This window comes from Scyliorhinus torazame, chromosome 21 (assembly GCF_047496885.1).
Source record: "Scyliorhinus torazame isolate Kashiwa2021f chromosome 21, sScyTor2.1, whole genome shotgun sequence".
Classification (NCBI taxonomy): domain Eukaryota; kingdom Metazoa; phylum Chordata; class Chondrichthyes; order Carcharhiniformes; family Scyliorhinidae; genus Scyliorhinus; species Scyliorhinus torazame.
Genome location: NC_092727.1, coordinates 85,530,237 through 85,557,464, shown reverse-complemented (window position 1 = coordinate 85,557,464; position 27,228 = coordinate 85,530,237). Strand labels below are relative to the sequence as shown.

General features: G+C 47.0%; 1 protein-coding gene across 2 annotated transcripts in view; it reads right to left on the bottom strand.

Moving 5' to 3' along the window:
• The window catches only part of LOC140398383 (myosin light chain kinase, smooth muscle-like), a 110,017-nt gene that overhangs the window by 47,364 nt on the left and 35,425 nt on the right, over positions 1-27,228 (bottom strand). The window contains exons 3-9 of one of the 2 annotated variants that reach the window (XM_072487005.1): positions 25,917-26,069; positions 24,252-24,443; positions 13,203-13,241; positions 8,155-8,195; positions 6,421-6,574; positions 5,049-5,351; positions 3,763-3,859 (exon numbers count right to left, since the gene is read on the bottom strand). In XM_072487005.1, the coding sequence (XP_072343106.1) occupies positions 3,763-3,859; positions 5,049-5,351; positions 6,421-6,574; positions 8,155-8,195; positions 13,203-13,241; positions 24,252-24,443; positions 25,917-26,069 (979 nt within the window). Of the gene's footprint in view, positions 1-3,762; positions 3,860-5,048; positions 5,352-6,420; positions 6,575-8,067; positions 8,196-13,202; positions 13,242-24,251; positions 24,444-25,916; positions 26,070-27,228 lie in introns of both variants that reach the window. The other variant, XM_072487004.1, reaches the window with a different exon arrangement.

Genomic DNA, 27,228 nt, shown 5'->3' with positions numbered 1-27,228 from the left:
AGGGGACAACATTTGCTATCCTCCAGTCTTCTGGCACTATTCCTGTTGACAAAGATGACTTAAAGATCAAAGCCAAAGGCTCAGCAATCTCCTCCCTAGCTTCCCAAAGAATCCTAGGATAAATCCCATCCGGCCCAGGGGACTTATCTATTTTCACCCTTTCCAGAATTGTTAACACCTCCTCCTTATGAACCTCAAGCCCTTCTAGTCTAGTAGCCTGAATCTCAGTATTCTCCTCGACAACATTGTCTTTTTCCTGTGTGAATACCGACGAAAAATATTCATTTAGCACCTCTCCTATCTCCTCGGACTCCAAGCACAACTTCCCACTATTGTCCTTGATTGGCCCTGCTCTTACCCTAGTCATTGTTTTATTCCTGACATATCTATAGAAAGCTTTAGGGTTATCCTTGATCCTACCTGCCAAAGACTTCTCATGTCCCCTCCTGGCTCTTCTTAGCTCTCTCTTTAGGTCTTTCCTAGCTAACTTGTAACTCTCGAGCGCCTGAACTGAACCTTCATGTCTCATCTTTACATAAGGCTCCTTCTTCCTATTGACAAGTGTTTTGACTGCCTTAGTAAACCACGGTTCCCTTGCTCGACCACTTCCTTCCTGCCCGACAGGCACATACTTATCAAGGACACCCAGTAGCTGTTCCTTGAACAAGCTCCACATTTCCATTGTGCCCATCCCCTGCAGTTTTCCTCTCCATCCGATGCATCCTAGGTCTTGCCTTATCGCATCATAATTGCCTTTCCCCCAGATATAACTCTTGCCCTGCGATATATAACTATCCCTTTCCATCACTAAAGTAAACGTAATCGAATTGTGGTCACTATCACCAAAGTGCTCACCTACCTCCAAATCTAACACCTGTCCTGGTTCATTACCCAGTACCAAATCCAATACGGCCTCGCCTCTCGTTGGCCTATCTACATACTGTTTCAGGAGACCTTCCTGCACACATTGGACAAAAACAGACCCATCTAAAGTACTCGAACTATAGAGTTTCCAGTCAATATTTGGAAAGTTAAAGTCCCCCATAACAACTACCCTGTTGCTTTCGCTCCTATCCAGAATCATCTTTGTAATCCTTTCCTCTACATTTCTGGAACTTTTCGGAGGCCTATAGAAAGCCCCTAACAGAGTGACCTCTCCTTTCCTGTTTCTAACCTCAGCCCATACTACCTCAATTGACGAGTCCTCATCAAACGTCCTTTCTGCCATCGTAATACTGTCCTTGACTAACAATGCCACCCCTCCCCCTCTTTTACCACCTTCCCTGAGCTTACTGAAATATCTAAACCCCGGCACCTGCAACAACCATTCCTGTCCCTGCTCTATCCATGTCTCCAAAATGGCCACAACATCGAAGTCCCAGGTACCGACCCATGTCGCAAGTTCACCCACCTTATTCCGGATGCTCCTGGCATTGAAGAAGACACACTTTAAACCACCTTCCTGCCTGCCGGTACACTCCTGCAACTTTAAAACCTTACTCATGACCTCACTACTCTCAACCTCCTGTATACTGGAGCTACAATTCAGGTTCCCAAGCCCCTGCTGAACTAGTTTAAACCCTCCCGAAGAGCATTAGCAAATTTCCCCCCCAGGATATTGGTACCCCTCTGGTCCAGGTGTAGACCATCCCGTTTGTAGAGGTCCCACCGACCCCAGAATGCGATCCAGTTATCCCGAAATCTGAAACCCTCACTCCTGCACCATCCCTGTACCCACGCGTTCAACTCCTATCTTTCCCTATTCCTCATCTCACTATCACGTGGCACGGGTAACAACCCAGAGATAATAACTCTGTTTGTCGTAGATCTAAGTTTCCACCCTAGCTCCCTGAATTCCTGCCTTACATCCCTATCCCTTTTCCTACCTATGTCGTTGGTACCTATGTGGACCACGACTTGGGGCTGCTCCCCCTCCCCCTTAAGGATCCCAAAAACATGATCCGAGACATCACGCACCCTGGCACCTGGGAGGCAACACACCAACTCTCTCGTTCCCACAGAATCTCCTATCTATCCCCCTAACTATGGAGTCTCCAATGACTAATGCTCTACTCCTCTCCCCCCTTCCCTTCTGAGCAACAGGGACAGACTCTGTGCCAGAGACCTGCACCCCATGGCTTACCCCTGGTAAGTCTCCCCCCCCCCCCCCCCAACAGTATCCAAAGTGGTATACTTGTTACTAAGGGGGACGGCCACAGGGAATCCCTGTACTAACTGCTTCCTCCCAGTCACTCTCACCGTCACCCATCTATCTTGATTCTTCGGAGTAACTACATCCCTGAAGCTTCTATCTATGCCCACCTCTGCCTCCCGAATGATCCGAAGTTCATCCAGCTCCAGCTCCCTAACGTGGTTTCTGAGGAGCTGGAGATGGGTGCACTTCTCACAGATGAAATCAGCAGGGACACTGTCAGCGTCCCTCACCTCAAACATTCTGCAGGAGGAACATTGCACTACCTTGCCTGCCATCCCCCTAGATAAAAAAATAAAAAGAAAGAGCTTACCTGTTATTCACTCCCCTTCTCAGCAAGCACTCACTCAGCAACCTCTGCGCCCTGCACGATAACACCTGAGGGAATATAAGAGAAAAACTACTTACCAGTCACCAGCCAATCCCTACGTGCAGGTTGTGGCGTCACGGTTCACTTCTTCCTGACCTCGAGCCTTCCTCTTGAACTTTACAGCGGTTGTTTTTTTTGGTTAGGAGGGGGTAGGGAGGGAAACACTGAAGAAGTGTTTCAGGTTTAAGTGTCACTTGCCAACAGCTCCTCCACAAACTACCTTCAAATTAGGGTGACCACGACGGAGGTATGCACATTTCCCTTGCAACACCAATCAGCAGCTCCGCTCTACTGCCCTCTGCTAGATGCTTGTCTTCACTTGAACAGCTAGGGTCTTTAGCTCAGGTACACCTTCAAGTTAGGGTGATCACGATGGAGGTATGCAAATTTCCCTTGCAACACCAATCAGCAGCTCCGCTCTACTGCCCTCTGCTAGATGCTTGTCTTCACTCGAACAGCTAGGGTCTTTAGCTCAGGTACACCTTCAAGTTAGGGTGACCACGACGGAGGTATGCAAATTTCCCTTGCAACACCAATCAGCAGCTCCGCTCTACTGCCCTCTGCTGGATGCTGGTCTTCACTCGAACAGCTATGGTCTTTAGCTCAGGTACACCTTCAAGTTAGGGTGACCACAACAGAGGTATGCAGATTTCCCTTGCAACACTAATCAGCAGCTCCGCTTTACTGCCCTCTGCTCATGGGTGGGCTATGTGGGAGACCCACAAGCTCACTTAGAAATGGCAGCCCGATCTTGGAGGAGCCAGTCTCACCGGTGGGTTTAGCTCCCTGTGCTGAAAAACTTTCTACATGTGGGCTTGACTGGGGAGAAACTCCCCAAGGCCCCAAAAAATGACTAAATGTGGTTGAATAGCAGTGTGGCTGTCACCCAGCCAAATTCTCCCAAAATCACACCCAAAAACATTTTGGTTAAATCACGCCCTTAGTCTCCCAAACGGAGAATCGGCCCTGGTGTTTTCCAGTTCACATTATTGTGGTTAGGCATTCTAATGTAATTCTGTAATCCAAAAATTCTGAAATCCACAAACGTCTTGGTCTCGAGCATTCCGGACCAGAGAGTTTACGGTGCATCAGGAGCTCAGCACTAAAACATCAGCATGCTTTTGTACCACATTAAAAACAAAAAGCAAGTTGTACATGAATTAAAGGTGTTGACACTTACACACCGAGACACTCTTGCTGTATGTATAAATCTGTCAACTTCTGAGACGTATTTATTGTCACACAACACGCTGTCTCTTCCTTCTCGTCTTCTTTCTCTTCAAATAGAAAATAGATTACTGCATTAAGAGAACAGTGATATGGCAGCAACAGTTCCCAACAGCCCATTCTGTCTCAGACTTAAAGTTCACTTCAGAAATGGGCCAGGTACGGTCACCTACTTGTAAGAGGCCAAACATTGATGTTTCGAACCCTTCCCCCAGTGCTTTCGCTGCACTGCTTTTCCTCAGGAAACCAAACAGAATTTTCACTACATTCAATCTACCAAAGTACAACCTGAATGCTACAATTTGTACCCCCTAACAAAAATATATTCGCTGAGAATTATACTCGGCGTACTGAGATAGACAAATGCCTTGTGGCAGGTGGCGGAAGTTCCAGTCTGAACAAGGCAAAAGACAAAAATAAGTAATTTTTTATTTCATTCTGCAGTAGTTATGTCAGAAGAAACTTATCTTCATCATGTTTAAATATAAATGTGGGGCTGGGTTACGGAACATGATGTGAAATCACATGTAGGCCAGACCAGGTGAAAATCAGCTCATTATGTTCCCACTATCTCTTGTGGGCTCCTAAAAGATTGACTCAGATTACAGAGATGCTACAGGGACCATGGCATCATGACACAGCAGAAGATAGGCTGAGAGAACCGGGAACTTTGCTCACTCAGACGTCCCGTGGTCTGAAGTGCACTGGATCACTAATAACTTATTAGGTATTGCTAAAGGTCCCAAGATGTACTATCTGTTCAATTGTTCTTCCCAAACAGTTAGTAGTCTTCTCTACGGAGAGTGTCGGGTGAATATTGAAAATTAACAAAGCAGGGCGGCATGTGGCACTGGGACTGCGGCACTGAGGACCCGGCCCTGGGTCACTGTCCGTGTGGAGTTTGCACGTTCTCCCCATGTCTGCGTGGGTTTCACCCCCACAATCCAAAGATGTGCTGGTTAGGTGGATTGGCCATGCTAAATTGCCCCTTAATTGGAAAAATAAAAATAATTGGCTACTCTTTTATTAAAAAAAAAAGAAAATGAACAAAGCAGAACAAATACCACAACTCAACTCTATTCCAAATCCCACACACTTGGAAAACGTTTGTGAATTAAGTTTTTTTTTTCATAAACCAAATTTGCACATGTGTGCGCATGTCTGTCTGTGTGTGTTTGTCTGCACTTAGATGTGTCAATCATGTCAGAATAAAATAAATCATAGGATTCAAAATCTTACCTTCTGCATTATTTAGGTTAACAGGTTTGGATTCCTTGCCCACTTCACTAACGCCATACAAGTTCACTGCGTATATGCGGAAGCTGTACTCTCCATCTGACTTCAGGCAGTTCACCTGATAAGAGGTGCTACTGCACGAATCCGTCAACGTTTTCCACTCCAAATCTCCAGATTGCTTCATCTCAATGATGTAGGACGTGATAGCGCACCCGCCATCATAACATGGACCAGACCAGGACAGGGTGAGGGAATCCCGACATAACTCCGAGATACAGGGTCTCCCAGCTGGAGGCTCCGGCCTGTCTGAGGAAAGTGGTAAACTAGATTTTAACATGATTTGGCATTTGTTCCATGATCTAATCTACTTTGTGTTCAGTTATCATCAATCATTCAATCCACAACTTCATCTATTAAGCTGCAGTTATACTGTGTTATATACAAAAACAACAGGTGTGATTTAATGGCGACATTGTGCCCAACTTGGTGGCTTGACGAGGTCATTTAATCTTGCAAGAAGTCGCGATCTAGATCTCACCCTCATTAGCATATTTAAGTGAGCCATTAGGCTAATTTAAATATGCCTGCGTTGTGTAGTCTCAAGGCCTAGGAACTAACAATCGAGCCTGGGAGACCTTGCCTTGACGCCGTTTAGCACTGGTTTCCACAAGCGTGAACCAGGCGTAACAGCACCTGGGGGGTCTCCCAGGCCATCGGAGGCCCCTGGGAGGCCGGGCTCTGGGCAGAGTGGTACCCTCACATTCCCACTGAAATGCAGGCTCCTTGGCACTGTCAGCCTGGCACTCTGGCAGTGCCACCCAGGAACCCTGGTAATGTCAATCATGAACTGCCTGGCTGGCAGGGGCACTGTCAGGGTGCCAGGCTGGCAGTGCCAAGATGTCAGATTGCCTCTGCCAGGGATTGGGGTGGGTTTTGGGGGGCTCGAGAACCCCGTAAGAGATAGGTTGGGTGTAGTGGGAGGGGGGGTCCAAATGATTGGGGTGGCATTTAAAATGGTGCCCCGATCTGCAAATACTCTTCCTGCACTGGCGATCTGTGATCGTTAGTGCAGGAAATGAAGGTTAAGTGTGGCCTCGGCGGGGCATTTCTCATCGAGGCCAGAAAAATGTTAAATAGTGGTGTCTTTCTTGGCGTTGCAGGTACCAAGAAACTCCCCGCTAAACGGGTCCAAAACGGACACTGTTTCTGCCCCATTAAATCATGCTCAACATTTCTCACACTCTTGGGATAAAATTATGCAGGCAGTCTTGAGATGTGTGGAAATTCAATAGCTCAAATTGTTTGCACCTCATCCTTCAATCATTATTCTTTCTCACCACGTTAGTTTCCTCCGCACACTTGGTACTCAACTTACCTACGACAGCCAGACTGATCTGATGCTGCACATTCCCATTTCGATCTTTCACCACTAATGTGTAATGCCCTGCATCATCCATTTGCACATCCTTTATCATCAGTTTGGTCCCAGTATCTGTTGTGTCCACAGAAGTCCGAGAACTATTCAAGATCTGAAGTAAATTGATGAGAGGAGAAGATGGTGAAAAGTAAAAGTCAAGTTGCCATAGTTCCCAATGACCAGAGGCTGTTTTCCCCTTTGAGGGGGAGAGCTGACTGGTGGCGATTTAACCTGAAGATCACCACACCTCAGCAAGATTGAGCAGGTGGGACCTTCATGAATAACTTCAGCAGCTACAGGAACTGAACCCACACTGCTGGCCTCGCTCTGCATCACAAGCCAGCTGTCCAGACAACTGAGCTAAACCGGAAAATGGTGAACAGTTGAGATAAAAAGCAAAATAACAGATCCATGTAATACAACCTGAAGGAATATTCCTACAATACATACACATGCGCGATTCAACCATAAATGATTCAACCAAAATATTTCAAAATGTCAATTTGGTTGAGATCCACACTGCACTGGGAGTGCAAACTATCGGCAGCGTCTCTTCCGGGATCTACCCGGCTCGCCATGCCTTGTGAAATCTAATGGGAGCTGTATATGAGCCGTACAGCTCATTTAAATATGTTAATCACAATGTTTCACAAGGTTCATAGATCGTGAGTGAGTAACAAGCGTTGAGAATCTTGTGAGAGGCCTCTCGTGAGATTCACCGGCCTTGCCACGTCACCAAGTTTGGCGCAACAAGGCAGTTACATCTCGCCCATAGTCATTAACATAGAAATTCCAAGGGTTGTGCAAATGTATGGTGAAAAAAACTTGAGTGTTTCTGATTCAGCGCCGCTTAATGATGCCAAACTAAGATGGAGTCCCAGTTGGAGCTTCCACTCCCCAGTCTCAATCCAAAGCTATTCAACAGCAACACTCATGCAGATCTTTAAGAGATGCAGGAGGAAGACAATTTGAATCCGTGATTAGCAATTAAGTTGTTCCATACTTTCATTCTTGAAGACTCAATGTCATAGAAGGAGGAATCAACTGGGAGTCGGGGAACTCTTTAGTTCTAAGTTCTTGGGAAAAGAACTCCTGGAATACCTGACAGTGTAAGGAGTGTGGCACAGGAAGACAATATGCTTTCAGATTAGGAGGAGGAAAGGAAAGTTCAGGAAAGCACAGACACATTTGTAGCAAGGTAGAGGCAACAAAGGTTGAGAAAGACTGCAAGAGCATGTGCGAGAGAAAGAACACACAAGCCAGAGGGATAATAAGAAGAAAGAAGTCAAGAGATTACAGAGGAGAGTGAAAAACACAAAATATACCAAAAATTTGGAAGCCAATTGTTAAGAATCTTTCCAGATGTGCAGGGAGCAATAATCCAGTCTTGGACTGAATTGAGTCAAGAGTGCTTGCAGGGCTGAAAAGCTTCTGGCACAAATTGAATGATTGGAGTGGACTCCACAATAAGGTAAATTCTACATGGTCCAAGGAAGGAGCAGATTTGAGCTCCCAATCGCTCTCTTCTGCCTCGGAATTTTCGAATGTAATTGTTCGAGGATATGATGATATAACTTGTATCATGGATGGCCTAATCTTGTATACCTGGTCTTTCTGTTTCAGCCATGTAGCAGCAATGGGCGGAGCTCCTATAATCCCAACATACAGCTCTGCCTGTTGTCCTGCCTTTACCTTCAAGTGTGTCTGGAGATCCACTAACTGAGGAGGCTCCACTGTAACGGAAGGACAAACAAAGGTCAAACTCATTCAAGCTGTTTCATTTACCATTTCCACTAAAGGCATTTGTTCACGTAGGGCTTAAAATACTAGTTAATACTATTTATCCCCTGAAGTTATGGTGAGGTATGGAGATTAGAATTACATTTACAACATGCTGCCTTGCGAAAGGAGCCTTAAATCCAGAAAATCTTTTATGCACGGTATAATTTCAATTGCGATTCCCAAATTTCCTTCCAGCAAAATGATGGGATCTAGCCTAGTCTCAGTGGAGATATTGACAACACGAGATTAGGGCGCGATTCTCCGGAAAGATTAAGTGTTGCCTGGGCAGAGGTGGTGGCCGCTGTGAGCTCAGTGAGTGTGAGCAGTCCAGTGGCGAAAATAGGTCAACGACCTACACCGGGCAGCATGAGTGAGTAGGCACCAATATCCCCCCCCCCCTCCTCAGGGAGCATCCACACCGCCCCGCCCCAACTCTAGATGTGATCCACAACCCACCCCCCTCTCCCTTCAACCTACCCCCCAACCCAACCCTCCCTACACACCCACCCTCCCACCACTGTGAACCACGCATGTGGCTAACGATGCTCCCCGTGTCTCCTCAGGAAAACCTCTCCCGAAGAGGTCCCAGACTGGCAGAGGGCTGCCAAACCCAAGAATCTTCACCACCTTCGAGGTGTGTGTCCTGGAGGTGACTAGTCTGGTCGAGGACAAATCGATCACTCACGTGGAGGCTGGCGGATGCCACAGAGGTAAGGAACCACCGGGCCCCAGCCAAAGGACCTGTCATACACGAGTTGTTATTGACTGACCCATCCCTCCCACTAACCACATGTCCAATCTCCCCCAGGTCCTCCAGCCGACAGTGCCGGCCTATTCTGGGCAGCCCCTCTCCAGCTTCTCAGGAGACCACTTCGGAGGAGTGCACCGAGGCTGCCACCATTATAGTCGTGGCACAGCTGCCATCCCCACCCTCCACCAGTGCAGATACACACACCTTGGTGGGAAGCGTTAGTGTTCAGGCTTCGGGGGCACAATCTAGTGAGCACCACACTGTAGCTGATGTACATCAGGTGGAGGCAGGAACTTCCAGACAGTCAGAGAGCTGCTGGATCCCAGCCCCAGCTGGGCCCCAGCCTGATCCTGAGCCTGTGAAACAGAGTTACCCAGAGCTAAGTTGTACATTGTACTCGTGGTGTCACTGAATGGGGTGTCACATTGCAGCAAGACTTCCTCACTGTTATTCCAACCCCTTGCAATAAAGGCTCGCCATTTGTCTTCCTAACCTGATGTACTTGTCTGTTAACTTTTCATGTACAAGAACGCCAAATCCTTTTGATTTCCAATAATTGCTATTCTCCCACCTTCTAAAACAATCCTGCTTTTGAATTCTTCCTACTGAAGTGGACAATTTCAAACTTCCCCTCATTATAACTCATCTCTCACCTTATTACCCATTCACTTAATTTGGGCCTCTGAATCCTTCCCGCAGCTTAAGTATTTATTGCTAGCAAACATGGATCTATTTCACTCAGCCTCGTCATCCCAGTCATTGATAGAAATTGTTCGTCATCCAAGTCATTGATAGAAATTGTAAGTAGCTGAGGCCCAAGCATCAATCCTTGTGGCATAGGGCGGCACGGTGGCACAGTGGTTAGCTCTGCTGCCTCACAGCGCCGAGGACCTGGGTTCGATCGCGGCCTTGGGTCACTGTCCATGTCGAGTTTGCACATTCTCCCTGTGTCTCCTTGGGTCTCACCCCCACAACCCAAAGATGTGCAGGGTAGGTGGATTGGCCACTCTAAATTGCCCCTTAATTGGAAAAATATAATTGGGTACTCTAAATTTAGAAAAAGTTCAACCCTTGTGGCATTTCATCGATTACATCCTGTCATCTTGAGAATGAGCTGTTGATTCTAACACTCTGGTTAACAAACAGAAAACAATCTGCATTTGATTGTAACATATTACTCTCAATCCCATGAGCCCTAATCTTGTATAACATCTCTTGGGCAGCACCCTATCAAATGCCTTCTGGAAATCCACCTAACAGTGTTGTCATTGCCGCTTATGATTTCCCAATTATCCTGTTACCAATCCTGTGGTGCCAAACGGCCTGTAAAGTCAAGTGTAAAAGGACATTAATTCAGACAATTTGTGGAATTTTCATATTTTCCGTCTAAGTGCTGGTTCGGATGAGGAAAATCAGCATGTAGCTCGCTGGCTGCAAAGCCAGTTTTTCTCACCATATTGCCCAGAACTTAAGAGCGGATAAAGTCAACAGGCATGTCACACTGGTGGGCGGGGCTAGAACAAAGCCAGCAACGTCGAGTTTCCAGAGTCGGGACTCCATTTATAAAGAACACCCCGATCTCCTATTCAAAAAAAAAGATATGGGCAACCTCCCCGGGAACTGCCCCCAGCACTATCCCCTGGCAGTGCCTAGGCATGTCCCTCTCTCCCGGTGGCAATATCTACCTGTATGTCCCTGGCATGGTCTCTTCACCTGGTTCACAATACGCCAGATCTGTTGCAAACCTCACCAACCTGATGTCATGTTGGCGAGGGGGGAAATCCCAATGTGGGCTGGACAATGCAGCAGGCGCCACGGCAGCACAATGGTTAGCACTTGCTTCACAACGCCAGAGATCCGGGTTTGATTCCCGGCTTAGGTCACTGCCTGTGTGGTGTCTGCACATTCTCCCCCGTATCCGCGTGGGTTTCCTCCGGGTGCTTCAGTTTCCTCCCACAAGTCCCGAAAGACGTGCTTGTTAGGTCAATTGGAAATCCTGAATTCTCCCTCTGTGTACCCGAACAGGCGCCAGAATGTGGTGACTAGGGGCTTTTCATAGTAACTTCATTGCAGTGTTAATGTAAACCAACTTGTGACACTAATAAAGATTATTAATCAGATGTAAATTTTTTAAGTGAGGTTTCCAACCTTACTGACGGGCGGCGGGGACAATCATGCCGCAAGATCTCACTGGCGAGATTTCCATATATTTGACTCTCGTGGGATTTTGTGCTCGCGTTGTCATTTGCACCCACAGCGAACAAAATCCCAGCCAGTGTCAACGTCTCGCACATAAAGAGACCTGTATTTATATTGCACCTTTCTAGATAATCTCACAGTAAAATCTTAAAGCAATTAATTATTTTGAAGCACAGGACCTGGAGATAGTAAAACTAACTGCAACTCTGACAAATCGCAATGGGTTATGAAATGAAACAAATTGATCTATGTTGTAGAAGTTTGGAGTTAAGATAATTCATTGGAAATGAGGGAAAAATGATTCATGTTCACATGTGAAAATCATCCGATCAACCAAAATTACTCCATAACATGTCAATGTCATTTTGTGTGACTCAACTTCTTCTAAAAACTGTAATTAAAACTTGTTGAAATTGTTGATTACAGAAATGGTCTAAACTGATATTTCTATTTTGTATGGTTAGATTGCCATGTTGGATAAATGTTCACACAAGATAATAAATGAGGATAGTTTATAAGGAAGTAGTGGAAGATTATTCGTCTGGTCCATCCAGGAGCTGAATTGTATGTCATCGTCTCACTGTGAAATTTGGTCAGATTCTACTGAAACTGTGACAGTCAAATGATTAACTATATTCAATAACTGTGAAAATGAGAGTCACCAAGGACCATAGGCTGCCCTCCCCTTTGAGCTGACTGGTGGTGATTTAACCTGAGGATCACCAGACACAGGTGAGGAGCAAGGTTGCGAAGGCGGGACCTACATGGATAATCTCAGCAAGAGCAGGAATTGAACCTGCGCCGTCGACGTCGCTCCACATCACGAACCAGCTATCCAGCCAACTAAGCTAACCGAACCCACCCTCAATGACTGTGCACCCCCAATGACTGTACAATTTAACAACTGCCTTTCCTCACATTCCAGTGAGAGATTGGGAAAGCATTTTAGAAACAAACTGATACAATGGACACGATCCAATGACCACGCTGCACCCAAAAAGCAGCTCGCTGCGGCACAGCATGGCCGATAAAAGCCACGAGACCCCACTCCCGGGATCTACCCTGCTCACAACGCCTCATGAGATCTTATGCGATCTCGTGAGGAGTTGCGATGTAAATCCTGCCCATTGTGAGTGGGATCACTTTTGAGCAAATCTGTTATTAGAGCGAGACAACTAGTCTCACTTTAACATGCAGATTCCCGAGGTGCTCGAGGCCTTGAATCTATTCCCTTCACGTCGGAGACCTCGGGTGAGTGCTGTTCAGTACTGGTCCCCACAGAGACAAGATGGAACGGAACTCATGGGGGTCTCCCAGGGCTTCGGAGGCCCCCAGCCGTTTGCCCTTTGGGCAACCTGGCACTGTTGATGTAGCCCACACACCCTGGCACTTTCAGGTTGCACTGCCAGGCAGATGCACTGCCAGGGTGCTAGGTTGGCACTGCCAAGATGCCAAACTGTTCTTTTTGTGTTTTCTGATCAGGCCAAGAGTGCCCTGCTGCGGTGTTGGGGGGGGGGGGACCTTCCCATAGCGCGTTGGGGCTTGCCGGGGGTCCCCTTGGGGGCCTCGGAAATTGGAATGGCATTTAAAAATGGCATTGTGATCTCTCGCCATACTGAGGAGTTGGAAACGGGGCTATGTGGCCTCGACCACACGTTCCCCGCTGAGGCCCCTTATTTAATGCAAGTGGTGTTGTTTTGCCGTGTGTTTCTCTGCACTGCGAGCGCTGTGAAACAGGTGGCTAAATGCGTTCCCTATGGGACTTTGTTCCCTTTTATTTGAATCGTGCCGAACATGTCAGCTGCACAAGAAATCCAATTCCTAGGAGCTTCATGCAATGCTAAGTGTGGAGCTCATTCCTTCCATTTAACCCACTGGAGCACAGTCAGAGCCAACTGCGAAACTCACAACTCCAAACTCCCCCTCCCTGAAAAACCATGGCCCGTACTGTGGTCCCCATCCATAAACGTGAAATCACAACTCTTCAACCGGAAGTCAGAAATATCACCTGGTTTAGAAGCCATCTTCTTCCTCGATGGGGATGAACCTGAAAGAAGATTTTGAAAAAGTACTAAGAACAGGACTGAATAGGTGAATGAAAGAAACGCACAATTGAAGGTCAGTGATGTGGGTGGAGGAGGAAGTGAACACAATATTCACTCATGAATACAGTTAATTAACAGAAACACATTCTGAATTAAACATAGAAAATGCTGGAAATACACATTAGGCCTGGCAACAACTGTGGAGACAGAAAGAGTTCAGGTTATGACATCTCCAACAGCAGCATTTTGCTTTTGGATAATACAATCAGAATGGCTTCCCATATATACCACAGAAAGTGACAGTTACCCCACAATTACCTCTTGAAATAACTCCAACTCCTCTCTTTCCCGCTGAAGAGTTCAAATTGTTCACTTGCTTATAATTGAGTCCTTTGACATTAGCCTCAAGACCCTTTCCTCCACCACTTTGAGGGTAACACGACTCAACATTGAATCAAGCTATCACCCAGCCTGAGCAATAGATAGCTTCAGCAGCAGAATAGCCATTTGGAAATATGGTTCGAACATTCTTTTTGATTGGTCCATCCTGCTCCAAAATAGCTAGATAGGATCAGTGTGGAGTCCATCAGCCCTGGGTCTGCTAGCTGGTATAGCATATCCTGTGAAAGAATATCGCTTAACAACCTCTTCGCACTTCTATGATATTTGCAGGCCCTGCTATAGTTCCTTGGTTGCTTCCAACATCTGTGAATCTGGCAACTTTCATTGTGTTTCTAAATCCAGGGCTTTTCTCTAGGCAGCAGTGGGGGTACCAGAGCCAGTCCCCGGAATATGTATGCCTTGGTTAGAACAAACTAACTGGTAAGCCTTTAAATTGTAACATTCCAGAAGTAATCCTGCTTAAACAGTGCAATGAATCTACTAACATGTTCATACACAGTAAACACTACCAAGACTTCACACAATTGAGTGTTGTTCGTGTAGAAATGAAGGAGGTCAATAAGGTAATATTTAAAAAGCCACCTTGAAATGAGAGCAACACACTGACAGAAGAATTCTAAGAACCCTTTCCTTTCATTGGATGGTACATACTCCAGGTAAAGAAAAACTCACAGGTATGCATACACACAATAGGTGACTACCACAGATAAACTAAACATGCCAAAAGGGGTGGATGTTAATGATCTCAGAGTGAAGTGCTTAATGCTTTACTAAGGATTGCTCATTGCTAGATTTTACCTCATTCCTGAGTTTGCCTCATTCATTTAGCATCAAAATGTTTCACATGCTTCAGCAAAGTGAAGAATTAAAAGTGAAGGGGTTTTCAACCATTTTGATTAACACAAATGACCAAGTAAACTAAATCAAATAAACTGAGGGACAAATTAAAAGGACAGTCCCTTAAAGGGAAACTGCCTTAAGCAAAAAGCGAATCACAAATGAGACTTAAAATATCAAATCAAAATGTGATTAAAGGGGTCAATAAAGCACCCAGCCCCTGCGGTGCCCAATGGCACAGAAGGTCTTGATGGTGCCATTGTACAGTGAATGCTCCCTCTCCAGGGACACTCAGCCACAAATGTAGCCACAGAAGGCCTACTGCACCCAGTATTCCCAGGAAATCTCCCATCTAAGTACTAACTGGGCCTGAGTTTGCTTAGGTTCTGAGATCAGACAAGAAAGGACACTTTCAGACTCGTATGCCCGCAGGCTAAAGGGGTTGTCAAATGTTCGGTTATCTACCGGCTATCACACCAGCATGTTTATTCCTGTGTACCAACCACATGATAAATTAGAGAGTTTAACAAAGGTCAATAGCAAGTCCTTCAATAAAATTGGCCAATAGTTAGGAAAAAGAGTTTCCTGATGGCTCAATGATTTTGCTTGAGAAGGGGTGGGCCCAAGGCCTGCTTTTCAATCAGTTCTCTAATTGATGGTTAGATGGTTGCAGATTCACTCATTGGTTAATGCCAAGTGTTTTACCCACCCTCTAATCTTTTCCTGGGAAAAAGAACTTGCATGCCTTTAACTTGCTTCATGACCTCAATGTCCCATAGTATATTACATCTAATGAAGTAGTTCTGAAATACAGGGCCCAATTGAACGGCCTTGTTCCGCCCAACTCGGGACGCGGTGAGGCCATTAAATCCTGCAAGAGGCCGCTCGCGAGATTTTCAACACTCGCAAATCGGAGCATGCCAAGGTGCCAGGATGGCACCCAGGGTGGCACCTTGGCACTGCTGCCCTGGCACTGCCAAGGTGCCCGGGTGGCACTACTAGGCTCACAGGGGCACTGCCAGGGTGATAGTTCCAAGATGCTTGTGTGCCAAAGTGGCACTGCAAACAGCTGGGGCCTGATGGGGCCACGCCCATGAAAGAGGACGTGAGGGGCATATGAAGGGTTGGGGAGTGAAGGGTGGGTATGAGTGTGCCTCATAAAGGTTGGGGGGATGGGTGTCCTGAAAAGGGGGGCCCCTCAGCGACCCCATTGCCGGGTCACCTCATTTGGGGAGGGGGGACATGGTAATGCTCATGAGTGCTGCGGGGGTGGTGAAATTGTCCTTGGGTGGAGGTGTGGGGGACCCTCAAGCTTATTTAGAGATGGGGCATGCTTTAAAAATGGCAGCTTGATCTCGGAGGTGCCCGTCTCGCCGGCGAGTTCAGCTCCCCAGTGATGAAAAGATTTCTAAGGGCGCAATTTAAAGCATTCAGGCAGCTCAAGCCGATTGCCTGACAAAGAGGGTGAGAGGCAGAAATCCTCGTGCTATTCCAAAAAAACTTGAATACGCACATGAGGAACTGTAAACTATAAGGGCCACGGAGTAATTGGAAAGTAGAATTAGGCTGCATAGCACTTCTCTCGCCAACACAAACCCAATGGGCCAAATGGTCTCTTCTGTGCTGTACATTTCCAGTGACTTGACCTATGGACCAGCTTCATGAGGAAATGGGACCCATTTCACCTGTCATTTGCTCGATGCATTATGTACTTGGAGCAGTGAACCATTTAAACACCACACAGGACTTTGACCAGAGAGAACATCAACGTATGTTGCTAATTTCTGACTGGCCACCAACTTGCATGCCATCCAAGGAAACGATAGTTGGCAAGTGCATTGCAATTATCAATGCGCTATGGTTCACCACTAACCTGCAGCAGTTAAGAATGGTAAGTCAGATGAGGCACGAGTGGTATTGATGGTGTTTTTGCAAACATAACCCAACAAAACACATCAACATCTACAGGGCTAGTGCAGCATAAAATTGGAGAATCAGTAATTCGATGAGGAAGAATGAGAAGACTGACTTGCTGATTTGAATGGTAAACAGTACGAGCACTGAGAAGAATAGATGTCGTCTGACACTAATGTTAGTACAGTAGCAATTATTGTTAAATTAAATTACACTCATTTTATACAAGTTTTTTAAAAAAAAGTTATTCTCCTTTTTCACATTTTCAAAATTTACACACCAACAAACAGTAAAAGGTAACGAATACAATACTTATTAACAACAACGATCCCATCCTCCCACCAACCCCCAAACAACAGTCCGCATGACAACATAAGCATCGAATAACAAGAAACCTCCCAAGAAAAAAAAAGAAAAAAGAAAAAGGAATCGCCTATGGTCACCATGAAACATGAAAATCGCTTATTGTCACAAGTAGGCTTCAAATGAAGTTACTGTGAAAAGCCCCTAGTCGCCACATTCCGGCGCCTGTTCGGGGAGGCTGGTACGGGAATTGAACCGTGCTGCTGGCCTGCCTTGGTCTGCTTCCAAAGCCAGCGATTTAGCCCTGTGCTAAACAGCCCCCATGAACATATATATTCCACCCCCCCAACCCCCTCCCATAATATTCAAAGCCATCCAATCCCCGAAAGTGTGCTGTGAATGACACCCATGAATTATAGACCCCCCCCCCCCCCACCCTACACACACACACAGATTCCTCCCCTCCGCTTCTTCTTGTAAATTCCTCCCCCTAGCATCAGTTCCTTGCCCCAACTTTTCACCCCGGCTAGACTCATCGAAACCTGTTCTCCCAGGCTCCGCTGGCCGCAGCCCCTCCCCCCACCTCACTCCCGTTCACTGGCCGGCTTAAACCAGCCAGTGTGGAGGCCCCCGCCAGAGTCTCCTTCCCCCCTGCCCGGTCCCAGGGAAACAAAGAAATCCCCTTTAGCACACAACCCCAGCATACACACCCAAGCCCCAAAGAACCATCTTTGCAAATGAAAGTCCCAACACTTCCCTTGTCCAAATATATACAGCGTCGACTCATTTAGTACATACACCAACACGCAGTAAAAAAATGAAGTTACATGAGACTACATCAGAACAAGACCAGCTCTCAGTCCCATTTCTCAATTCTGCCACAGTCCTTCTGCCATCTCCTCTGCCTCCGCCGCTTCCGCCATCCCAAAATAAAAGTCCTTGGATTTGTAGGTCACCCTCAACTTAGCTGGATACACTATGCCGCACTGCACCTTGCTGTTGTACAGTGCCTTCTTCACCTGGCCAAAGGCCGCCCGCCTCCTCGCCAGCTCCACCGTAAAGTCCTGGTATATGCGTATACCAGCTCCAGCCCACTGCACCACTCGTTTCTGCTTTGCCCAGCACAGGAACCTCTCCTTCATGCTGTACCTACGGAAACAAACAGTCACTACTCTTGGCGGCTCACTCGCCTTTGGTATAGGCATCCATGACTTATGAGCCCAATCCAGTTCGTATTGAGAGGGATCGTCCCCCTCCCCCAATTTGTCAACATCATGGCAAAATACTCCGTCGGCCTCAGGCCTTCCACCCCTTCAGGCAGACCCACGATCCTCAGATTCTGCTGCCTGGATCTGTTTTCCAGGTCTTCCATGTTGGCTCGCAGAACATTGTTGGTCTCTATCACCCTCTGCAGCTCCTTTCTCATCGAGAGGGGTTGATCACTGTGCTGCGATAATGCCTCTTCCACTTCCTTCAGTGTCTCACCCTGCTCCCGCACCTCCGCCGCTGCGCTCAATTCCGCCGCCCTGACCGGTGTAATCGTCTCCTCCACCAGTACTTTCAATACCGCCCCATCTTCAGCAGAGGGCAGTAGAAGCGGAGCTGCTGATTGACTGTTGCGGGGGAAATTTGCATACGTCAGTGTGCTCACCCTAACTTGAAGGTGTACCTGAGCAAGAGACCCTAGCTGTTCAAGTGAAGACAAGCATCCAGCAGAGGGCAGTAGAGCGGAGCTACTGATTGGCTGTTCCAGGGGAAATTTGCATACGCCTGTGTGCTCACCCTAACTTGAAGGTGTACCTGAGCAAGAGACCCTAGCTGTTCAAGTGAAGACAAGCAACCAGCAGAGGGCAGTAGAGCGGAGCTGATGATTGGCTGTTGCCGGGGAAATTTGCATACATCCATGTGCTCACCCTAACTTGAAGGTGTACCTGAGCAAGAGACCGTAGCTGTTCAAGTGAAGACAAGCATCCAGCAGAGGGCAGTAGAGCAGAGCTGCTGATTGGCTGTTGCGGGGGAAATTAGCATACATCTGTGTGCTCACCGTAACTTGAAGGTGGTTCGTGGAGGAGCTGTTGTCAAGTGACACTTAAACCCGAAACACTTCTTCAGTGTTTCCCTCCCTACAGCCTCCTCTAACCAAAAAAAACCCAACCGCTGTAAAGATCAAGAGGAAGGCTCGAGGGCAGATAGAAGTCGAAATAAGTTCAACCGTGATGTCACAGCCTGCAGGTAAGGCTGGTGACTGGTAAGTAGTTTTTCTTTTATTTTCCCTCAGGTGTTATCGTGCGGGGCGCAGAGGTTGCTGAGTGAGTGCTTGCTGAGAAGGGGAGTGAATAACAGATAAGCTCTTTCTTTCTTTTTCTTTTTTATCTAGAGGGGATGGTAGGGAAGGTACTGAAATGTTCCTCCTGCAGAATGTTTGAGGTGAGGGACGCCATCGGTGTCCCTGCTGATTTCATCTGTGAGAAGTGCACCCATCTCCAACTCTTCAGAAATCGCATTAGGGAGCTGGAGCTGGATGAACTTCGGATCATTCGGGAGGCAGAGGTGGTCATAGATAGAAGCTTCAGGGATGTAGTTACTCCGACGAATCAAGATAGATGGGTGATGGTGAGAGGGGCTGGGAGGAAGCAGTCAGTACAGGGATCCCCTGTGGTCGTTCCCCTTAGTAACAAATATGCCGCTTTGGATACTGTTGGGGATGACGACTTACCAGGGGTAAGCCACGGGGGTACAGGTCTCTGGCACAGAGTCTGTCCCTGTTGCTCAGAAGGGAAGGGTAGAGAGGAGTAGAGCATTAGTCATTGGAGACTCCATAGTTTGGGGGATAGATAGGAGATTCTGTGGGAACGAGAGAGTTGGTGTGTTGCCTCCCAGGTGCCAGGGTGTGTGATGTCTCGGATCGTGTTTTCGGGATCCTTAAGGGGGAGGGGGAGCAGCCCCAAGTTGTGGTCCACATAGGTACCAACGACATAGGTAGGAAAAGGGATAGGGATGTAAGGCAGGAATTCAGGGAGCTAGGGTGGAAACTTAGATCTACGACAAACAGAGTTATTATCTCTGGGTTGTTACCCGTGCCACGTGATAGCGAGACAAGGAATAGGGAGAGAGAGGAGTTGAACGCGTGGCTACAGGAATGGTGAAGGAGGGAGGGTTTCAGATTTCTGGATAACTGGGGCTCATTCTGGGGTCGGTGGGACCTCTACAAACGGGATGGTCTACACCTGGACCAGAGGGGTACCAACATCCTGGGGGGGAAATTTGCTAATGCTCTTCGGGAGGGTTTAAACTAGTTCAGCAGGGGCTTGGGAACCTGAATTGTAGCTCCAGTATACAGGAGGTTGAGAGTAGTGAGGTCATGTGTAAGGTTTCAAAGTTGCAGGAGTGTACCGGCAGGCAGGAAGGTGGTTTAAAGTGTGTCTTCTTCAATGCCAGGAGCATCCGGAAGAAGGTGGGTGAACGTGCGGCATGGGTTGGTACCTAGGATTTCGATGTTGTGGCCATTTCGGAGCCATGGATAGAGCAGGGACAGGAATGGTTGTTGCAGGTGCCGGGGTTTAGATATTTCAGTAAGCTCAGTGAAGGTGGCAGAAAGGACGTTTGATGAGGACGCATCTCCTGAGGTAGTATGGGCTGAGGTTCCTTTTCACCCTGTTAGGGGTTTTCTATCGGCCTCCGAAAAGTTCCTGAGATGTAGAGGAAAGGGTGGTTGTAGAGGCCTGTGACCAGTGGTGTGCCTCAGGGATCGGTGCTGGGTCCACTGTTATTTGTGATTTATATTAATGATTTGGATGAGAATTTAGGAGGCATGGTTAGTAAGTTTGCAGATGACACCAAGATTGGTGGCACAGTGGATAGTGAAGAAGGTTATCTAGGAATGCAATGGGATCTTGATCAATTAGGCCAGTGGGCCGACGAATGGCAGATGGAGTTTAATTTAGATAAATGTGAGGTGATGCATTTTGGCAGATCGAATCAGGCCAGGACCTACTCAGTTAATGGTATGGCGTTGGGGAGAGTTATAGAACAAAGAGATCTAGGAGTACAGGTTCATAGCTCCTTGAAGGTGGAGTCGCAGGTGGACAGGGTGGTGAAGAAGGCATTCGGCATGCTTGGTTTCATTGGTCAGAACATTGAATACAGGAGTTGGGACGTCTTGTTGAAGTTGTACAAGACATTGGTACTGCCACACTTGGAATACTGTGTGCAGTTCTGGTCACCCTATTATAGAAAGGATATTATTAAACTAGAAAGAGTGCAGAAAAGATTTACTAGGATGTTACCGGGACTTGTTGGTTTGAGTTATAAGGAGAGGCTGGATAGACTGGGACTTTTTTCCCTGGAGCGTAGGAGCCTTAGGGGTGATCTTATAGAGGTCTATAAAATAATGAGGGGCATAGATAAGGTAGATAGTCAACATCTTTTCCCAAAGGTAGGGGAGTCTAAAACTAGAGGGAATAGGTTTAAGGTGAGAGGGGGGATATTCAGAAGGGCCCAGAGGGGCAATTTCTTCACTCAGAGGGTAGTGAGTGTCTGGAATGTGCTGCCAGAGGTAGTAGTAGAGGCGGGTACAATTGTGTCTTTTAAAAAGCATTTAGATAGTTACATGGGTAAGATGGGTATAGAGGGTTATGGGCCAAGTGCGGGCAACTGGGACTAGCTTAATGGTAAAAACTGGGCGGCATGGACTGGTTGGGCCGAAGGGCCTGTTTCCATGCTGTAAACTTCTATGATTCTATGATTCTATTACAAATATGATTCTGGATAGGAGCGAAAGCAACAGGGTAATTGTTATGGGGGACTTTAACTTTCCAAATATTGACTGGAAACGCTATAGTTCGAGTACTTTAGATGGGTATGTTTTTGTCCAATGTGTGCAGGAGGGTTTCCTGACACGGTATGTAGATAAGCCAACGAGAGGCGAGGCCAGATTGGATTTGGTACTGGGTAATGAACCAGGACAGGTGTTAGATTTGGAGGTAGGTGAGCACTTTGGTGATAGTGACCTCAATTCCATTACGTTTACTTTAGTGATGGAAAGTGATAGGTATATACCGCAGGACAAGAGTTATATCTGGGGGAAAGGCAATTATGATGCGATGAGGCAAGACTTAGGAAGCATCGGATGGAGAGGAAAACTGCAGGGGATGGGCACAATGGAAATGTGGAGCTTGTTCAAGGAACAGCTACTGCGTGTCCTTGATAAGTATGTACCTGTCAGGCAGGGAGGAAGTGGTCGAGCAAGGGAACCGTGGTTTACTAAAGCAGTCGAAACACTTGTCAAGAGGAAGAAGGAGGCTTATGTAAAAATGCGACATGAAGGTTCAGTTAGCGCGCTCGAGTGTTACAAGTTAGCTGGGAAGGTCCTAAAAAGAAAGCTAAGAAGAGCCAGGAGGGGACATGAGAAGTCTTTGGCAGGTAGGATCAAGGATAACCCTAAAGCTTTCTATCGATATGTCAGGAATAAACAAATGACTAGGGTAAGAGTAGGGCCAGTCAAGGATAGTAGTGGGAAGTTGTGCTTGGAGTCCGAGGAGATAGGATAGGTGCTAAATGAATATTTTTCGTCAATATTCACACAGGAAAAAGACAATGTTGTCGAGGAGAATACTGAGATTCAGGTTACTAGACTAGAAGGGCTTGAGGTTCATAAGGAGGTGTTAGCAATTCTGGAAAGTGTAAAAATAGATAAGTCCCCTGGGTCGGATGGGATTTATCCTAGGATTCTCTGGGAAGCTAGGGAGGAGATTGCTGAGCCTTTGGCTTTGATCTTTAAGTCACCTTTGTCTACAGGAATAGTGCCAGAAGACTGGAGGATAGCAAATGTTGTCCCCTTGTTCAAGAAGGGAAGTAGAGACAACCCCGGTAACTATAGACCAGTGAGCTTTATTTCTGTTGTGGGCAAAATCTTGGAAAGGTTTATAAGAGATAGGATGTATAATCATCTGGAAAGGAATAATTTGATTAGAGATAGTCAACACGGTTTTGTGAAGGGTAGGTCGTGCCTCACAAACCTTATTGAGTTCTTTGAGAAGGTGACCAAACAGGTGGATGAGGGTAAAGCAGTTTATGTGGTGTATATGGATTTCATAAGGTTCCCCATGGTAGGCTACTGCAGAAAATACGGAGGCATGGGATTCAGGGTGATTTAGCAGTTTGGATCAGAAATTGGCTAGCTGGAAGAAGACAAAGGGTGGTGGTTGATGAGAAATATTCAGACTGGAGTCCAGTTACTAGTGGTGTACCACAAGGATCTGTTTTGGGGTCTCTGCTGTTGTCATTTTTATAAATGACCTGGAGGAGGGTGTAGAAGGATGGGTGAGTAGATTTACAGATGACACTAAAGTCGGTGGAGTTGTGGACAGTGCGGAAGGATGTTACAAGTTACAGAGGGACATAGATAAGCTGCAGCGCTGGGCTGAGAGGTGGCAAATGGAGTTTAATGCAGAAGAGTATGAGGTGATTCATTTTGGAAGGAATAACAGGAAGACAGAGTACTGGGCTAATGGTAAGATTCTTGGCAGTGTGGATGAGCAGACAGATCTCGGTGTTCATATACATAGATCCCTGAAAGTTGCCACCCAGGTTGAGAGGGTTGTTAAGAAGGCGTACGGTGTGTTAGCTTTTATTGGTAGAGGAATTGAGTTTCGGAGCCATGAGGTCATGTTGCAGCTGTACAAAACTCTGGTGCGGCCGCATTTGGAGCATTGCGTGCAATTCTGGTCACCACATTATAGGAAGGATGTGGAAGCATTGGAAAGGGTGCAGAGGAGATTCACCAGAATGTTGCCTGGTATGGAGGGAAGATCTTATGAGGAAAGGCTGAGGGACTTGAGGCTGTTTTCGTTAGAGAGAAGAAGGTTAAGAGGTGACTTAATTGAGGCATACAAGATGATCAGAGGATTGGATAGGGTGGACAGTGAGAGCCTTTTTCCTCGGGTGGTGATGTGTCCAGCATGAGGGGACATAGCTTTAAATTGAGGGGAGATAGATATAAGACAGATGTCAGAGGTAGGTTCTTTACTCAGAGAGAAGGGCATGGAATGCCCTGCCTGCAACAGTAGTGGACTCGCCAACACTATGGGCTTTCAAATGGTCATTGGATAGACATATGGACGATAAGGGAATAGTGTAGATGGGCTTTAGAGTGGTTTCACAGGTCGGCGCAACATCGCGGGCCGAAGGTCCTGTACTGCGCTGTAATATTCTATGTTCTATCCCCTTCTTCATCGCTTCCATGTGCTTTGTGAATTGTTTTTCAAGTTGCACGGCCATCACCTTGGTCATTCCTTCTGCCGTGAGCAATTCGGCCTCCCCTGGTGCCCCAGCCTCCACTTTCCTTACATTTCCCGCGCCGACCTTTCCACTCACCAGCACTTTCATTAGCCCCCTTTTTCACGGCCGTTTTTTCGAAAACTTGGACATTTCTCCTCACTGTGTCTTCCTACAACTTTTTCAGCATTAAAACCCTGAAAATTCTATTCCCGAGCAGGAGCCCTCCAACGTGCCATTGTCACCGGAAGCCCCCATTTTATACAAATTTTTGACATTACCTTTAGGAAGGCTCCTGTTCTTCGTTTCCTGTGTCTCTTCTTGGAGAGTCAAAAGATTGGTTGAAAATTGGATCTTGGACCCGGTGCCATGATGTTTACTTTCAAGTACTGAGTCACTCTCACCAATTCTGCCACAGTTAGTGTTTCTCGCTTGCGTGGGCAAATGTTTTAGCCGCTGAAGCATTTCAAAGTCTATTAAACAGAGGACACATCTTAGCATTCATTCCAAATTACAATAGTAGACAGAATGACTGAAGCAGCCTCTCCATTTCTAAAGAGCACTGTACCATCCTTTTTCTAATTGGTCCAATTACTGGTGTTACTGATTGTCTTTTGGCTTACCTTGTGAATTACTGAGCCAGTTGTTCATGTGAGGACGTCACATGCCAAGGAGATTAAAAGATTAGTGCCTTTGATTTGCTCTGTATGAGCAGAAACAAATGCTGTTTAAAGCAGAGACCAGAGCAGGTCTGTATTCGACCAGAACCAGCACAAACATGAAGGAATTTTGCAGAACTGGCTAAGAAAAGGGAGGGGCAAATAACTAAGAAATCAACATGTAACATTCTGAAACTTAGTTGATATAACCTGCACGAGACCTACGGGGTGGGACAAATTAGTCTCCCAGTGAGCCTTGTTGAGTACAAGCTTCCCCATTGAGGTGCGGGGGGCCCATCAGCAGAGCTATGGGCATCATGTTTAAAAGCTTGGCCTGAGTGGGAACTGAGGAGAGAAGTCCCGACTGGGAACTGTGTACATGGAGTAAATACTTACTTAGATCATAAATAACCAGTTCCTTCACGCCTCTCGTGTGGACTCCTCGGTGGTCACAATGGTACTACTAAAGGAAATAACTCGATACACCTTCAATTCAGGTGGCCAACAAGAAAAAAGTTCAAACTACACCACTCGGATGCAGATTGTAAGATTTCACAATCTTACCATGATCGCCTTGCTATCAAGTGTTCAACAGGTTTTCTCTGATCCTCTACCCTAATCATTATCACGTCAGCCCTACGACAGTTCCAGTCATGGGAATTTTGCTGGATATTGCTTAGCTGTTTGTAGGTTATTTTTCAAAGGAGACCTAGAGGAGCAGGGGGAGGGGAGCGGGGGTGTTGGTGATGCGGGATGGTAGGGTGGGGGAGGCGGGGGCGGTGGTAGGATAACTCTGCTTAGGACTGTTTCCATGCCGTGATAGGGTCAGTAACCTAAATGGATCAATTGGAGCACGAGTTGCAGGAAGATAACATGGACTTGGTGAACGTTCCGGGTTCAAGGAAAGAAAAACCTTCCAAAGAACTTCACAGAGGCAAGACAAATTTGGAAAATGAGACAATAGAGGGGAGGAGAGGGGCTGTCTAAATGTTGGTCTTGGGGAAGGTCTTAAAGGGAGACAGAGAAGACAGTGCTCAGAGAAGGTCTTAAAGGGAGACAGAGAAGACAGTGCTCAGAGGAAACTTCAAAGGTTGGCATCGTCATGGTTGAAGGCATGGCCGGTAATGGTGGCATGCGTTTGGTGGGAGATGGCAGGGGAGAAAGGACAAGAAGCCAGAGTTGGAGCAGTGGAGTATATGAGAGTTTTTCAGCATTGGAAGCATGTCTCAATGCCAACCCCCCCTGCTGCCTTTGTAACACAGCAGCACTTTCATTGTCCTCACTCACCTCGGATTGTTACTGTAGCACTGCTTGATGCTCTTCCTGCAACATTTTCAGCGGCACATTCATATATTCCTGCATCTTCTGGCAAACAGTCCTCAACCACCCACTGTGCGACTCCATTATTGAAAGAAGCTCTCCCAAACTTTGCTGTTTTGCCTGAAACCAGATTGGAATCAGCATTGACATGAGTAAAATTAGGCTGCATCAAATAATGCACAGTAAGAAGTCTTACAACACCAGGTTAAAGTCCAACAGGTTTGTTTTGAATCACTAGCATTCGGAGCGCAGCTCTTTCCTCAGGTGAATGTCATCTGAGGAAGGAGCAGTGCTCCGAAAGCTAGTGTTTGAAACAAACCTGTTGGACTTTAACCTGGTGTTGTAAGACTTCTGACTGTGCTCACCCCAGTCCAACGCCGGCATCTCCACATCATCAAATAATGCATACTCTATTGAAGTTTTACAAGGTTAAGAGCTGTACTTTGCTGTGCATCTTTGAAATGGACATGCAGCGCTTCCCAAACTGTGGGTCATGACTGCCACTAGGGTCCCACAAATAGCAAATTGGGACGTGAATCTCCATTCTCAAAGACTGCAGCCCACATCAGCACCGAGGCTCAGGTGGATCCGGGCCTATCCTTGCCCTGCTCCTCTCCTGGTCTCACTCTGAGCCATGACAGGGATAGGGATCATAGATCATAGAATTTACAGTGCAGAAGGAGGCCATTCGGCCCATCGAGTCTGCACCGGCTCTTGGAAAGAGCACCCTACCCAAGGTCAACACCTCCACCCTATCCCCATAACCCAGTAACCCCACCCAACACTAAGGGCAATTTTGGACACTAAGGGCAATTTATCATGGCCAATCCACCTAACCTGCACATCTTTGGACTGTGGGAGGAAACCGGAGCACCCGGAGGAAACCCACGCACACACGGGGAGGATGTGCAGACTCCGCACAGACAGTGACCCAAGCCGGAATCGAACTTGGGACCCTGGAGCTGTGAAGCAACTGTGCTGTCCACAATGCTGTTGGGTGGATGGAGAAGCTTCATAAACATATTGTGTCGGTTGAAAAACTTGAATAAGAAGCTAACGGTCCTGCATTTACGCCCAGCGGGACAGCAGCTGTGGGATTTCTCCCCCATGAGAGGCCTGGGTTTATGGCCGCCATCTTTTAGGGGGCAAAGCACAGAAGGGCATTGGCACAGCCACGGCCTTTATAGGGGGGAATAGTGCAGCAGGGTGCATGGGTTGTGATCCTGGGCCAGAAAGCAGGAGGAGAGGGTCTTCACTGAGTTTTGTGTCATGAGGAATA